The sequence below is a fragment of the Salmo salar genome, chromosome 20 (genome assembly GCF_965601325.2).
Source record: "Salmo salar chromosome 20, fSalSal1, whole genome shotgun sequence".
Lineage (NCBI taxonomy): Eukaryota > Metazoa > Chordata > Actinopteri > Salmoniformes > Salmonidae > Salmo > Salmo salar.
In genome coordinates this window covers 56,539,596-56,556,976 of record NC_138310.1, presented here as the reverse complement: position 1 = coordinate 56,556,976, position 17,381 = coordinate 56,539,596, and the positions used below count along the sequence as shown (strand labels likewise).

Genomic DNA, 17,381 nt, shown 5'->3' with positions numbered 1-17,381 from the left:
GACACTTTTGTCAAAAGTGAACTAGAACAGTAACTGAGATCGACATTTTCATATTTGCTATCCTCATGCTATTCAAACTTAGCCATATAGGACTACATTACTCTACTTTAATATTCACCACATATGTCAGTAAAATTCATTGAACTCAAATACAGTACATGGGTATTCAAAAGGATCAGAATAAATCACCGTTTCGTAAGCCGTCATCCTCGCTGTCATCCCCCAGGTGTTCTGAGGCAGTGAGGAAGTCCTCCTCTATGGATGAGAAAGAGCGGTTGGTGTCATCATCCAGCCTCTGCCCTGCCATCATCGTCCCCTGGGACCCCTGCCTCTCCTGACCCCACTGTAGCCCGATTAGAAACTTGTTGATCTCATAGATGATGCTGGTGGGCCGCCGGCCCCCAGCACACTGGACCAGGCACACATCTGTACCCCTCTGGCCCTGGAGACAATACACACACACACACACACACACACACACACACACACACACACACACACACACACACACACACACACACACACACAGGTACAAATATGCACACACACATTTTTTTATTTTTAAAAATGTTTATTTCATATTTTTATTACCCTTTTTCTCCCCAATTTTGTTATATCCAATTGGTAGTTACAATCCTGTCTCATCGCTGCAACTTTCGTACGGACTCGGGAGAGGCGAAGGTTGAGAGCCGTGTGTCCTCTGAAACACAATCCAGCCAAGCCGCACTGCTTCTTGACACAACGCCCGCTTAACCCGGAAGCCAGCTGCACCAATGTGTTGGAGGAAACACCGTACACCTGGCGATCGTGTCAGCGTGCATTGCTTCTGGCCCGCCACAGGAGTCGCTAGTGCGCGATGGGACAGGAACATCCCTGCCGGCCAAACCCTCCCCTAACCCGGACGACGCTGGGCCAATTGTGCGTCGCCCCATGGGTCTCCCGGTAAAGACTTCAATAATTGATGCATTCTACCTTGTTTGCTCGTGTAATACTCAGAGCTGATCAGACAGTGGATGGATTTGGGATGGAGGGATCTCAACAAACCATTAATATAAAATGACATGGAAGATGAAGTGTGTGTGTGTGTGTGTGTGTGTGTGTGTGTGTGTGTGTGTGTGCGCTCGCGCTCGCGCTCACCTGTGTGTGGGTGGGGTACTGGTGAGGGTGAGAGGGGTCCGGAGTCTCCAAACCACCGAGCAGCAGGATCTCGTTCACCTTGGGCTGTCGCACGCTCAGAGAGTCGACCAGCTTGGGCAGGTCTGGAGAGATTGAGGCCAGTTTCTAGAGGAGAGAGAGACGTCGCCCAAAGTCACAATGACAGTCACACAGGCAGTCATCACCAGAACAAACCTGCTAATTACCTAAACAAATCAACCCCTCTCACCCAGGCTAATTATCCTGAATCCATGGCAACAGAGCCAGTGTTTATGATAGTTAAGATAGACTGTGGGAACGGGATGAGAGGAAAGGAGAGGCGAGGAGAGAGGATGAGAGAAGGAGCAGAGGGGTTAATGGGTAGGGGGAGTTAAGGGGAGGAGGGAGGAAAGGAGATGAGAGGAGGAGGTAGGAGAGGGAAGAGAGGATATGAGAGGAAAGCATGGGTAGGGGGGAAAAGAGAGATGACAAGAGAAGAGGGGACCCAGCACACCTTGACGCAGCTGTTGTCGTGACGATCCACATTCTGCTGGTCCAGATTCACAAAGCAGATCTGCAATGAGAGGGAAAAAGATTCAGAACAGTGGTAATGTAAAGCTACAACAAACAAAAAAACATAGTGAGACCTGAGAGGTTAGCATCAAATAGTCCAGAATACTGACTGTGATGTAGCCAACCTTACTCCCCATTCCAATGACCTGACTTTACCCAGATAAAAGCATGATTACTCGTCTGACAGAGGAAGCAATCATACTGTGTTAGCCCTCACTGGCCATTACAAATCTCTAGCAGGACGTGATTTTGGAGGTATGGCAACGCGAGAATAAGCAGGACACAATAGGGCTAATTGGCACCCAGTCAGTCAGTCCCCAGGGAGCGAGCGACAGTCCCTACATACAGACTGATAGAATTTTACTGAATAGGTCCCAAATTAAACCCTATTCCCTATATAGTGCATTACGTTTGACCAGACCCCTTTTAGCCCTGGTCAAAAGAAGTGCACTATAAAGGGAATAAGGTGCAATTTGGAATGCAGAATAATTTCACTGATTGCTTTGCCATTGTTCATTCAGGGGTGGGTTTTCCAAAGCATTCATAGTTGCATTAGTATGTTATTTCACTTGCTGACCCAGACTATAGAACAGCAAAGTGCTACGAATGTTGTTCGTTCATGCATAGAAGATTGCCCGCCCTGTCAAACTTCGATTTTCATAAGTGTGACTCTGTCGTGCCAGTGCGGCTAGGTTTTGTGGAGAAAGTATGTAAAAGTTCATCTACAAATGCTTTGGGGAAGTATTAATCAATAATTGAGTTAATTAGAAAAGGGGTGTGAGGCATAGCCCTTGGTTGGTCACTTACTAATAAACACAGATAGCAGCCCCCCCCCCCCACCAGCTGTAACACACTATATAACCAGTTCCTATCTATCCTGCTCTCTCTATCTATTCATGCCAGATGAACTTACAGTGGCAAGAAAAAGTATGTGAACCCTTTGGAATTACCTGACCTTCTGCATAAATTGGTCATTTTAATCTTTATGATTAACTTCCCTATGTGACTCAATTAAGTAAAAGAACAAACGCTTGTGGGGTCCATCTTGTAGGCCTCTTATCTCTCCTCACACATGTCAATTAGGCTAATATGACTGTCTGGTTTGCCTGTGGGCTATATTCAGCATCTTATTCCCCTGCTTCCCACCATGTTTTTTCCCCTTCCTCTTTTCTTTTCCGTGGCACTCGTGTCCATGTTCCATGTTAATGGGTCTTCTTGGGTGAAGAGGGCATGTACGCTTCTGACTAACATCAAAAGAGAAGCAGAAGGAGAAATAAAAACAGAGGTAAATGATGCAGCGACTGGAACTGGATCGAATGGCCCAATCAGCTTAGAGATAAAACTGTTCTGTCTGCCAATCAGGCTGAATCTGTAGTTTGTTACTCTAACATGGATGTTAGTCTCTGTTATGAGTGGATTTGATTTTTTCATTTCCCTCTTTTACAAATTAATCTTGCACTTTACCCATGTTTTCTACATAATTTCTGCCTATTTCATTGATCTTTTATAAAAAGTAGTCTATAGGATGAAACAGTGAGCTAAACACCCCAAAGCTGAAAAAGGGACAGAATTAAACGGAGAAAACAAAACGGCGGGAGCAGCTTGAAAATTGGAGTGGCGCTCTTTATCAGGAGAGTCAAAATGTCCACCGGAGTGAAACAACACAGAACATTGCAATTTCACCATTTCACCCCTGTTTACATTATTACATACATATCACATCCAGCCTTTTCCCTGCCTTTTCCCTATTTTCAAGAAAGCCCACTATGGTACTTGTATAACCTCTTTTGAAGCTGTCTTATTATAATGGTGGTTCTATCAAGCCCAGGCGAGCTGAGGTATTGTGAAGGTTATCACATTAGTTGGGCTTATTGTGTCTTCCATGCAGGTCAAAGCAATTGCAGAGAAAAGTAAGGAGATGACTGTTGAAGACTGAGAAAGAGCGAGGGAGAAACAGTCCAAAAAAATAGGAGATGGTGCCCTTCCCAAGGACAAAATCATTTAACCCCATCACCATTAGGTGGGGGTGGCAATAGTCTGTAGCTCCAAAAATGGGTTTCGGGGTGAGAACTGTGTGCCATCTAGCCATCTCTGTTAGTGAGACAGAGACCACAGATGTGAAAGAGGCTCCACCACTAAGTCTTCAGAGCAGACAGACGTTTATTAATCTCTGCCTGACTAACTGATGGAAACAGATAAAAAAAAATCAACATAGATGCTAGAGAATAGGGGTTCTTATTGGTTGTACACACAAGTTGTGTGTTGTGGATGTGCAATGTGTGTGTGTGTGTGTGTGTGATATGCACGTGTATGTATGATAAATAGGCCTGGACAATACCAGTATTGCAATATTTTTTCCATGGCAAGAATGAAAACACAAAGCAGGACAAACTATTTGGTCCTTTAAAAACCTTCTGTATGTAAAATAGTGTGACCTATAGCTTGGCAAATAAATGTAACTCTGGATGACAACATAATGTTTGTTTACAACAATAGAACTGTTTTCTTAAAGAAGTTAAATCCGCTTCGTGTTTAGTTTCCTTGCGACAATACGAACGAGCCTAATGATAAATGCTGCAATTTTGGCTCATCATTTATCTACAGTACCAGTCTAAAGTTTGGACACACCTACTCATTCAAGGGTTTTTCTTTATTTGAACTATATTCTACATTGTAGAACAGTAGTAAAGACATCAAAACTATGAAATAATACATATGGAATCATGTAGTAACCTGTCACGTCCTGACCAGCAGAGGGTGTAGTTGTGTAGTATTTTGGCCAGGACGTGGCAGAAGATGTCTGTGTATGTTTGTTCTGGGTTGTATGTTTCTATGTTGGTCTGTGTGGCTCCCGATCAGGGACAGCTGGTTATCGTTGTTCCTGATTGGGAGTCATATATTAGGTGTGTGTTTTTCACTTGGGTTTGTGGGTTGTTGCGCTAGCACTGCTATTGTTTTGTATGTATAGCCTGTCGTGAGTTGTTATTGTTTTTCCGTGTTTGCGTCATTCTTTACATTAAAAAGATGAGTATCCACATCCCGCTTGCATTTTGGTCATCCATTCCCAACGACAGCCGTTACATAACCAGAAAAAAGTGTTTAACAAATCAAAATAGATTTTAGATTCTTCAAAGTAGCCACCCTTTTCCTTGATGACAGCTTTGCACACTCTTGAAATTCTCCTAACCGGCTTCATGAGGTATTCGATTTCTTTCCTTCTTAATGCGTTTGAGCCAATCAGTTGTGTTGTGACAAGGTAGGGGTAAAATACCAAGTCCATATTATGGCAAGAACAGCTCAAATAAGCAAAGGGAAATGACAGTCCATCATTACGTTAATACATGAAGGTCATTCAATCTGTAAAATTTCAAGAACTTTGAAAGTTTCTTCAAGTGCAGTCGCAAAAACCATCAAGTGTTATGATGAAACTGGCTCTCATGAGGACCACCACAGGAAAGGAAGACCCAAAGTTACCTCTGCTGCAGAGGATAAGTTCATTACAGTTACCAGCCTCAGAAATTGCAGCCCAAATAAATGCTTCACAGAGTTCAAGTAACAGACACATCTCAACATCAACTGTTCAGAGGAGACTGTGTGAATCAGGCCTTCATGGCTGAATTGCTGCAAAGAAACCACTACTAAAGGACACCAATAAGAAGAAGAGACTTGCTTGGGCCAAGAAACATGAGCAATGAACATTAGACCGGTGGAAATCTGTCCTTTGTTCTGATGAGTCCAAATTTGCGATTTTTGGTTCTAACCGCCGTGTCTTTGTGAGATGCAAAGTAGGTGAGTGGATGATCTCCACGTGTGGTTCCCATCATGAAGCAAGGAGGAGGAGGTATGATGGTGTGGGGGTGCTTTGCTGGTGACACTCTCTGTGATTTAGAATACAAGGCAGACTTAACCAGCATGGCTACCACAGCATTCTGCAGCGATACGCCATCCCATCTGGTTTGCGCTTAGTGGGACAATCATTCGTTTTTCAACAGGACAATGACCCAACACATGTCCAGGCTGTGTAAAGGCTATTTGACCGAGAAGGAGAGTGATGCAATGCTGCATCAGATGACCTGGCTTCCACAATCACCCAACCTCAACCCAACTGAGATGGTTGGGATGAGTTGGACTGCAGAGTGAAGGAAAAGCAGCCAAAAAGTGCTCAGTAAACAATATGTGGGAACTCCTTCAAGACTGTTGGAAAAGCATTCCAGGTGAAGCTGTTTGAGAGAATGCCAAGAGTGTGCAAAGCTGTCATCAAGGTAAAGGATAGCTACTTTGAAGAATATAAAATATATTTTGATTGGTTTAACACTTTGGGTTACTACATGATTCCATATGTGCTATTTCATAGTGAAGACATCAAAACTATTATTCTACTATGTAGAAAATAGTAAAAATAAAGAAAAACCCTTGAATGAGTAGGTATGTCCAAACTTTTGACTGGAACTGTATGTGTGCATTTCCTCTCGTGTTGTGCCCCTGCTGAGGTGGCTTCCTGGTGATTTTTGCAGCGAGGAGCCATGAGGCAAACAGTGGTGGACAGTTTAGAGTAAAAAAAGAAAAAACAACACTTTCCTCTCTGTCTCAGTTAACATGCTGGTATTCATTCATTAGAAAACACTGTAGCAAAACATTTTGCCATTGATTCTTTTTTTAGGTAGTCCCTTTTTGTCTGTTTTGCAATGCAGTAGAATTTTAACAGTGAGGAAGCAACAGCAAATCTAGACTTGCCCAGAGTTAGCTTTTATTAGCAAAGTGAAGATAAGTGGGCGAAAACTGTACAAATATTTCCCCAAAGAATAAACAGGACAATTAACAAAAGGTAGGCCTAATAAACTTATCGGAATCAAAAATAGCTCTAACAAAAGAAAACCCAGGCTTCAATCTTGCAGATTTGATCCCTACACAGGCTCAAGGGGAACCTGGGAGGGCGGGTCTTCTGGCGCCAGTACCCCTTGAAAGTCTTCAGATGTAAACCCCAAAACGTTTCTACCGCAGCCACAATAATGTCCAGTTTCTTAGACTTCGTTGAGACTTGTGCCGTACAGTTTACAGTATAACTGTGGCAATGAATGACACAAAATCAAACTTTGTAACACACAGGGTATCTTTTACCTGCCAGAAACCATTTACTACAGGCTGTGGTGTGTCCACTACCATATCTTCACTAGCATCACTTGTTTTCTCAATTCTTTTAATCGCATAGGAGATTTGATTGACCGCTCTAACTTTTGCCACCTCAATCTCCTTCCCCCTTACAGGGCACTCCAGGAACTCGGGATCATAATTCCCACCACAATTGCAACACCGTCATCTTTCTACATACCATTCCTCAATATACTCTGTCCGTTTGCACACACATGAAACATGGCCAAATACTTCACAATTCTTACACAGCAATGGTTTGGGGACAAAAGCTCTTACAGCGTATCTTACATAACCAAGCTTCACATGCATAGGTATTTGCTCTTTATCAAAAAATAATTCACCCAGCGGGTCAGACACCGGGCACCTACCCCTTCAGGAATTTTCTTCTGGTATTCAACCCGATCATCTGTCGTCACCCCTGAGATGGCTCCTTTGACAGGTGCTCTACTCTGAAGTTCAAAACACAAAACTTGTGTTGTTCCGATTCTTTTGAGGCTCACTGCTGTTCTTCAGAAATACAATTAATCAAAATAAGACCACTCCTGGTCACTGACAGACTCCACTTTTCCCAGCTCATACTTTACCATTTGACACCTGAAACGGGTTTCCCACATATGCATCCTCCTCACCACCCCAACACCTCCTGCTACCCTCTCTATCCCCTTCCAATTCCAGTGTTTTACACACGTTTGTTTGTGTACTTTGCCCAGATCTCAGGCAACACACAGAAGTGTCGAGCTGAGGATGTGGCAGGTTGTGGCTCTGGGATGATGACTTTTATGTCGTCAAAGTAGTACCATACTTTTTCTCCCTCAAATCTGATGGATGGAATGAAAAATGTGTTCGCTCCAGCACAACTCATAGTGCCAACCTCATATTGACCATTTCCAATCTGGAAAGAAAGTAAAACAAAAATAGATTTAATAGGACTCATGATGTATCATCAACAACATGACATGTCCATACCACCAAATATTTGTACATACCTGTGTGATTGTGCCAGTTCTCCGTCATATTATACGAGGACCCACTTTCCCACTTCCAAAACTGACTCAGCATTCTCCTTTTCTGACTCCACATTGTCTCGGAAGTCAAATTCTTTTGAACTGAAGCATCCACAGGCAAAATCACAAAAGCAGGACACTTCTCGGTTGTGGATAAGGCCTGGTTTTGTCGATGTCAGCTTAAGGAGAAAAGAATAGTAATTTTAGGTGAAATTCAACTCAGACATTAAACTCAGACATACACATCATCCATTATTTGATATTAGTATAACATACTGAAAGCCAAAATATGTCACAAGTAGAGAATTATGCTCAAGGCTTGATATGATGCAACATCTAATGCTTGTATAAAGACAGAAAATAAAGACTATTATTGAAGCACTGTTTTGCACCTTTACACTTTACACACATACTGATGAAACTTCTAGAATCCAATGATCCAATATCTTTCAATCTTAAACCATCTCTCTTTTAGAGTTTGTAGGATATTTCCTCCAGGAACCCAGGTAAGTATATAAGTTTCTCTCTTTTAGTAACACCCATTATACATTCATAGCATGAACAGTAATTAACTACATTTTAATACTCAATTTACTTCCGTTTTAAACCATCTCTTGTTTACAGTTTACAGAATATTTCCTCCAGGAACCCAGGTAAGTATAAAGGTTGTTTTTAAAAGACATTCAGTTAAACACTCACCTGATGAATTCTCATCGTCCCAGGTACTGCCTTCAGGTACGGCGGTACGTACTAATCGCCACTTGTTTGGATGTCCTCCTGTTATTATCTATCAGCCAGGTTTTTCAGGGCGCCGCCCACTCCACCAGGAGCACCCTTTCCATGGGACGCGTCCGTGAAATTCCATGTTACATGCTTAAATCCTCACACGAGCGGCACTGTTGAGGCTAGATTAAAGTTGGTTCTATTCCGATATTGAGATGTGGGCCCATCTGAGATGAAGTGGATGTTCCTGGCATTTGGATGCTCCTCTTGTATGCTCCTCAGTACTGGGTCAAGGTGAGCCCATGTGGCTGTGGCGTCGTGCTGAAGACAGGCTGACAGCGATGCAAATGACTCCACCCTGCCCCCACCGAGATTAGATAACTCCAGTATGGAGTGTTACCTGCTGGTTGCCACCTCCAAAGTGAGTTTATTTTATTTCCCTGGTGTATTTACAAGCGTAGTTCTCACTGTAGTCTATGTGAACCACTACATCATTCTGGGTCAGTGTCTCTCTCAATCTCCTCAGTCTTTCAAACTGGTGCTTGATGTGTCTGGAGAAGTTAGAGAGGTGGTCCTGTGTGAGGTCCACCAGCTTTTCAATGGAGTTATGCCACTTCTCAAGAAACACATTCCTCACTTCCTTCTATTCATTGGACCCATCTTTGCATTTCTTTGCTATTGGTACAGATTTAGTGACCCACTCCTCCCATACGATGATGTTTCCTTTTGTTGAAGGATCCAGATTTGCGTGAAATGTCTTATGCTTGCAATTGCTGCATGTCCTGTACATGCAGGACATGTCATCGTCACTACACACACTGGCCTGTACAGTGTCCCTTGGGGATGATGTTTCTATGACCCCAAGCTGGTGCAGCTTCTTTATCTTCAAGCCAAAGTTTTCATGCGTTTTGCAAGCACATGTTTCTCTGTCTGTGACTCTTCGCTTGCCAATCCAAAATGGCTTAAGTTTAAAGAATTGAGCCTTGGATTCTCAGACAGAAATATTCTATGAAGATTTGCCATAGTGTCCTTTAAGGCTCTCTTACGGAATATCTGGCAATTTTTTCGAATTTATCAGGATTTCCGGAGAAATTTGGAAAAATACTTAATCTTGATGAAGGAAGCAGCTAACAAGTGTGCACATTAGTCTTCTCTGGCTGTTATTGGGTAATGTTCTCTGATGACCTCTCTTTGTAGTTTTCTTCTGGACCTCTCTGCATTCCATGTTGACAAATACATGCTTCCTCTTGGCCATCATCTCAAGTCTTTTTAGTCTTTTCGTTAGGTTGACCAGCTCTTTGGTCCTCTCCAGCAGCTTCTCTTCTGTGTAGCGCAAATTTGACCTAAATTTTGATAGTGTTTTCTTTCTTCTGTTCCTCTTTTTGGGTGATTCCTTTAGGGTAGATGTCTTCATTGGCCCTGGTGTCTGTAGAGATATCTCTCTTCTTTTAGAAGTTGAGTTGATTGCAGGTACATTTACCTGCTGAGGTGAGAATGGCTGTTCTCTTGGGGAGGCTGTGTTTTCTTGAAGATTTTGAATAACTTCTTAATTTGCTTTTTGAACATGTTGAAGTGTATCATCTTCCTGGCTTGATGGTGTTATGTCCAATACAGCTTTAACTGTTTCTTTCTTCTGTAATGCCTTTTTGAGTTTTCCCACCACTGTTTTGTCTTCTTTTCATGTTGCTTCTTTGTCAGATCTTGAGTTTTCTTGATTTTACAATTTTGCTTTTGTTTTTGATATCTGGAAATGGAAAGGAAGCATGACATGAAATGAGCATGTCTCAAAACATGGGAAAAATCTTACTGTTATGGACACGTCATCCTATAGTAGAGACTGAATGGCTTACTGCCTGTGTGTGTGTGCATCCTATAGAAGGGACTGAATGGCTTACAGACTGTGTGTGTGTGTGTGTGTGTGTGTGTGTGTGTGTGTGTGTGTGTGTGTGTGTGTGTGTGTGTGTGTGTGTGTGTGTATTCACATCCTATAATAGGGACCGAATGGCTTACAGACTGTGTGTGGACATCCTATAGTATAAACTAAATAGCTTACTGATTGTGTGTGTGTGTGGTGGACATGTGCGCACACATGTGTAGACTTCCTAACACTGTAAGGTATTGACTTCCTATAGACACTGTATGAGGGCATATGCTTCCTATAGACTATATATATATATATATATATACAGTGCCTTGCGAAAGTATTCGGCCCCCTTGAACTTTTCGACCTTTTGCCACATTTCAGGCTTCAAACATAAAGATCTAAAACTGTAATTTTTTTGTGAAGAATCAACAACAAGTGGGACACAATTATGAAGTGGAACGAAATTTATTGGATATTTCAAACTTTTTTAACCTGTTGGGTCTAGGGGGCAGCATTTGCACGTCTGGATAAAAAAAATGTACCCGATTTAATCTGGTTACTAATCCTACCCAGTAACTAGAATATGCATATACTTATTATATATGGATAGAAAACACTCTAAAGTTTCCAAAACTGTTTGAATGGTGTCTGTGAGTATAACAGAACTCATTTGGCAGGCAAAACCCTGAGACATTTTCTGACAGGAAGTGGATACCTGATGTGTTGTATTGAGTTTAAACCTCTCCCATTGAAAAACACAGGGGTTTAGGAATATTTTGGCACTTCCTATTGCTTCCACTAGATGTCACCAGCCTTTACAAAGTGTTTTGAGTCTTCTGGAGGGAGATCTGACCGAACAAGAGCCATGGAACGGTGATGTCCCATTAGACACCTGGCGCGCTACTTCATGTTGGGTACCCTCGTTCCAATACGTTATAAAAGGCTATGCATTCGTCCACCTTGAATATTATTCATGTTCTGGTTAAAAAAGGCCCTAATGATTTATGCTATACAACGTTTGACATGTTTGAACGAACGGAAATATATTTTTTCCCCTCGTTCATGACGAGAAGTCCGGCTGGCTTACATCATGTGCTAACGAGACGGAGATTTTTGGACATAAATGATGAGCTTTTTTGAACAAAACTACATTCGTTATGGACCTGTGATACCTGGAAGTGACATCTGATGAAGAGAATCAAAGGTAATGGATTATTTACATAGTATTTTCGATTTTAGATCTCCCCAACATGACGTCTAGTCTGTATCGCAACGCGTATTTTTCTGGGCACAGTGCTCAGATTATTGCAAAGTGTGATTTCCCAGTAAGGTTATTTTTAAATCTGGCAAGTTGATTGCGTTCAAAAGATGTAAATCTATAATTCTTTAAATGACAATATAATATTTTACCAATGTTTTCTAATTTTAATTATTTAATTTCTGACGCTGACTTGACTGCCGGTTATTGGAGGGAAACGATTTCCTCAACATCAATGCCATAGTAAAACGCTGTTTTTGTATATAAATATGAACTTGATAGAACTAAAAATGCATGCATTGTCTAACATAATGTCCTAGGAGTGTCATCTGATGGAGATTGTAAAAGGTTAGTGTATCATTTTAGCTGGTTTTATGGTTTTGGTGACCCTGTCTTTGACTTGACAAAACATTACACACAACTCTTGTAAATGTACTGTCCTAACATACTCTAAATTTATGCTTTCGCCGTAAAACCTTTTTGAAATCGTAAAACGTGGTTAGATTAAGGAGATGTTTATCTTTCAAATGGTGTAACATAGTTGTATTTTTGAAAAATTTGAATTTTGACATTTATTTGGATTCAAATTTGCCGCTCTTGAAATGCACCTGCTGTTGATGGAGTGCACCACAGGTGGCACGCTAGCGTCCCACCTAGCCCCAAGAGGTTAACAAATAAAAAACTGAAAAATTGGGCGTGCAAAATTATTCAGCCCCTTTACTTTCAGTGCAGCAAACTCTCTCCAGAAGTTCAGTGAGGATCTCTGAATGATCCAATGTTGACCTAAATGACTAATGATGATAAATAAAATCCACCTGTGTGTAATCAAGTCTCCGTATAAATGCACCTGCTCTGTGATAGTCTCAGAGGTCCGTTTAAAGCGCAGAGAGCATCATGAAGAACAAGGAACACACCAGGCAGGTCCGAGATACTGTTGTGGAGAAGTTTAAAGCCGGATTTGGATACAAAAATATTTCCCAAGCTTTAAACATCCCAAGGAGCACTGTGCAAGCGATAATATTGAAATGGAAGGAGTATCACACCACTGCAAATCTACGAAGACCCGGCCGTCCCTCTAAACTTTCAGCTCATACAAGGAGAAGACTGATCAGAGATGCAGCCAAGAGGCCCATGATCACTCTGGATGAACTGCAGAGATCTACAGCTGAGGTGGGAGACTCTGTCCATAGGACAACAATCAGTCGTATACTGCACAAATCTGGCCTTTATGGAAGAGTGGCAAGAAGAAAGCCATTTCTTAAAGATATCCATAAAAAGTGTCGTTTAAAGTTTGCCACTAGCCACCTGGGAGACACACCAAACATGTGGAAGAAGGTGCTCTGGTCAGATGAAACCAAAATCGAACTTTTTGGCAACAATGCAAAACGTTATGTTTGGCGTAAAAGCAACACAGCTCATCACCCTGAACACACCATCCCCACTGTCAAACATGGTGGTGGCAGCATCATGGTTTGGGCCTGCTTTTCTTCAGCAGGGGCAGGGAAGATGGTTAAAATTGATGGGAAGATGGATGGAGCCAAATACAGGACCATTCTGGAAGAAAACCTGATGGAGTCTGCAAAAGACCTGAGACTGGGACGGAGATTTGTCTTCCAACAAGACAATGATCCAAAACATAAAGCAAAATCTACAATGGAATGGTTCACAAATAAACATATCCAGGTGTTAGAATGGCCAAGTCAAAGTCCAGACCTGAATCCAATCGAGAATCTGTGGAAAGAACTGAAAACTGCTGTTCACAAACGCTCTCCATCCAACCTCACTGAGCTCGAGCTGTTTTGCAAGGAGGAATGGGCAAAAATGTCAGTCTCTCGATGTGAAAAACTGATAGAGACATACCCCAAGCGACTTACAGCTGTAATCGCAGCAAAAGGTGGCGCTACAAAGTATTAACTTAAGGGGGCTGAATAATTTTGCACGCCCAATTTTTCAGTTTTTTATTTGTTAAAAAAGTTTGAAATATCCAATAAATTTCGTTCCACTTCATGATTGTGTCCCACTTGTTGTTGATTCTTCACAAAAAATTACAGTTTTATATCTTTATGTTTGAAGCCTGAAATGTGGCAAAAGGTCGAAAAGTTCAAGGGGGCCGAATACTTTCGCAAGGCACTGCATATATGCTAATTACTCTTGCTGTAACCCCTCCAACCACTAACCTCTCTCTCTCGCCTTCCTTCTGTACTCTTCCAGCAGTTCTGGGTTGGTGTAAAACTTGATTTTTGTCACTTACTGACTGTCTGCAATGAAACAGGACATAAAGCAAAATATCAACAGTTGATAAATAATATTTAAATTAATAGTTCCTAATATATATTTTAAAATGTAGTCTTTATGATTAAATTCTCATTACCGAAACAGAGCTTCTCTCTACCGCAACTGGACTTAAATTGCATCAGTAAGTGAGAATGATGTTGTGGACGATGAGGAACCTTAGCATGTTTTGATAACAACAGAGAAGCCAAGATGACTAAGCACATTTTTACTCAATGTACATAATTTGACATTAATTAAGTATATTTTCATAGAATTTTTTTTATCTATGTTTTTCTAAATGTGGAAAACGACCTGTATCGGTAATGATAATCAATACTGTCGTGTACGCAGTCTGACAAGAGAATGTTTTAACTTTTAACTGAAGAAATATAAAGAGATCTGCTTACCTGGTAGCCATCTTGAAGGTAGTGGCAGATGTGTTGCTTCATTCAAAATCAAACTTTATTTAAAATTCTGTGTGTGTGTGTAAACGGTCCTTCAGAAATGTTGCGGAGGATGAGAACATCAGTCATGGACACTTCATTTTTCCACAATTTTTTTCATTATTATTATAAATTAATATTCAGGTAATAATTTTTCTGTCATTTGAAAACATCTAGTAGAACATCCATTAATTTCTTTCAGAATATTTTCATTTTACAACGTAACATACATTCAGACAGAGCTGGACGCGTTGCGGTAATGATCATTTCAGCAGAAAATGCAATAAAATACAAAAATAATTAATTCCTATGTTGAAATTACTCTTTGTGCAAGGTAGAGAACACTATTATCTTTATTATGATATTTTGTTGTATCACTAAATTACATGTTTTATATTTAAAATCATTACTGCCATGGTATTTTAATGGTTTCATGAGAATGGCCTTCCATGCAGAGTTGCAAAGAAAAAGCCATATCTCAGACTGGCCAATAAAAAGAAAAGATTAAGATTGGCAAAAGAACATAGACACTGGACAGAGGAACTCTGCCTAGAAGGCCAGCATCCCGGAGTTGCCTCTTCACCGTTGATGTTGAGACTGGTGTTTTGCGGGTACTATTTAATGAAGCTGCCAGTTGAGGACTTGTGAGGCGTCTCTTTCTCAAACTAGACACTCTAATGTACTTGTCATCTTGCTCAGTTGTGCACCGGGGACTCCGCCTCCTCTTTCTATTCTGGTTAGAGCTAGTTTGCACTGTTCTGTGAAGGGAGTAGTACACAACATTGTACGAGATCTTCAGTTTCTTGGCAATTTCTCGAATGGAATAGCCTTAGTTTCTCAGAACAAGAACAGACTGATGAGTTTCAGAAGAAAGTTCTTTGTTTCTAGCCATTTTGAGCCTGTAATCAAACCAACAAATGCTGATGCTCCAGATACTCAACTATTATAAAGAAGGCCAGTTTTATTGCTTCTTTAATCAGACCAAACCGTTTTCAGCTGTGCTAACATAATTGCAAAATGGTTTTCTAATGATCAATCAGCCTTTTAAAATGATAAACTTGGATTAGCTAACACAACGTGCCATTGGAACACAGGAGTGATGGTTGCCTATTATCACGATCGTCGTACACAGCGGACCAAGGCGCAGCGTGAGTTCCACATACTTTATTATATACTGAAACTACCAAAACCATAAACAAACATAAAACGACTGTGAAAGCCGTAGTGCTAAACACACTAACACAAACAATATCCCACAACCCAGAGGGGACAATGGAGAACTTAAGTATGATCCCCAATTAGAGACAACGATAAACAGCTGCCTCTAATTGGGAACCATACTAATACACCAACATAGAAAATACAGACTAGAACACCTCCCTAGTCACGCCCTGACCTACAACACCATAGAGAACCGAGGGCTCTCTATCGTCAGGGCGTGACACCTATGTAGATATTCCATAATAAATCTGCTACAATAGTCATTTACAACATTAACAATGTCTACACTGTATTTCTGATCAATTTGATGTCATTTTAATGGACAAAAAAAAAGATTTTCTTTCAAAAACAAGGTAATTTCTAAGTGACACCAAACTTTTGAACAGTAGTGTATATATATTCCACATGATAAATATCCCCACATCAATAACAGTCGATAAATGTGCTTCTCATAATAAACGGGTGATAATCAATGTCTGGACATACATAATCCAGCAAGACTTTAGTTTATGTTGACAGAGGACATAGGACAGAGGACATGTGACAGAAGCACAAACTCGCAACCCTTCACACCGTAAAGACAGAAGTCAGATGGTGTTTGTGTTTGTGTGTGTGTGTGTGTGTGTGTGTGTGTGTGTGTGTGTGTGTGCGCGCGCGCATGTGTGTGTGTAGTTAGAGCCCTGGACTGGTTACAGGACTGGTTACACAAATACAGTCAGGGCAGGAACACACACAAACACACACGCACAAATGTAGAAACTTGTAAAGACGCTCTCACTAATTTTCCATAAAGATTCCAAACATTCACAGGCTATAGTACAATATATTGCAATACACACACACACGACACAGACACACAGAACACAGAGACACACACAACACAGACACACACACACGACACAGACACACACAACACAGACACACAGAACACAGAGACACACAACACACACAACACAGACACACACAACACACACAACACAGACCCCTCCACCCACTTCTAAGCTCTCTTCCTCTTCCCTCAACAACAAATCCTCTCCCCCTCACTCAATCTCTCCCACCTTCACACCCTTCTTCTCAACTCTAACCTTGGTCTCTCTCTTTCTCTCTATGACCCATTGCTCTCATCTCAGCACACTCAGTCGTTCTTCCTGTGTCCTCTGTGTGTTCCCCTGTGGTTGTTATGTAAGACCGCCACAGTCAGGCCATGCTGTGACTGTGAGCCACTTGGATGCTCTGTCTCTGGCTGTCTCATATGGCACCCTGTTCTCTATATAATGCACTACAGTAGTGCACTAACTAGGGAATACGGTGTCATTTGGAACACATCCTTGGTATCCTTTTGTGGCTCCTGAACCCTTACCTCCAAGCAATAGCGCCAGCCAAGAGGCATTACATGCATTATTCATATGCGATGTCTGTATGCTGGTCTTGGTTGTGGTAATCTCTCGTGGACAGATTGTGCGTAAACCGAAGAAAATCAATTAGCTGACCAAATTACACAAGATTTTAGTTCTGGAATATTAGAGTTGTAGAGCTCATTGAATATTCACAGCACTAATGTGTATAGAGTCTACACCTGTTCAACTCTCCATTCAGCCTTTGTCTCCAACTCTGGAATAATATTACATAATATAACTAACTGGTAATGATGTCCCATTTCCAGTCATACCCAATCCGAGACCCAGGCACACAAGCAGGCAGACAGGCAGACACACAAGCAGGCAGATAGGCAGACA

General features: G+C 41.4%; 1 protein-coding gene across 2 annotated transcripts in view; it reads right to left on the bottom strand.

Moving 5' to 3' along the window:
* The window catches only part of LOC106580907 (A-kinase anchor protein SPHKAP), a 79,135-nt gene that overhangs the window by 29,194 nt on the left and 32,560 nt on the right, over positions 1-17,381 (bottom strand). For both annotated transcript variants that reach the window (XM_082966553.1, XM_082966554.1), the window contains exons 4-6: positions 1,649-1,708; positions 1,138-1,281; positions 190-442 (exon numbers count right to left, since the gene is read on the bottom strand). In XM_082966553.1, the coding sequence (XP_082822679.1) occupies positions 190-442; positions 1,138-1,281; positions 1,649-1,708 (457 nt within the window). The remainder of the gene's footprint in view (positions 1-189; positions 443-1,137; positions 1,282-1,648; positions 1,709-17,381) is intronic.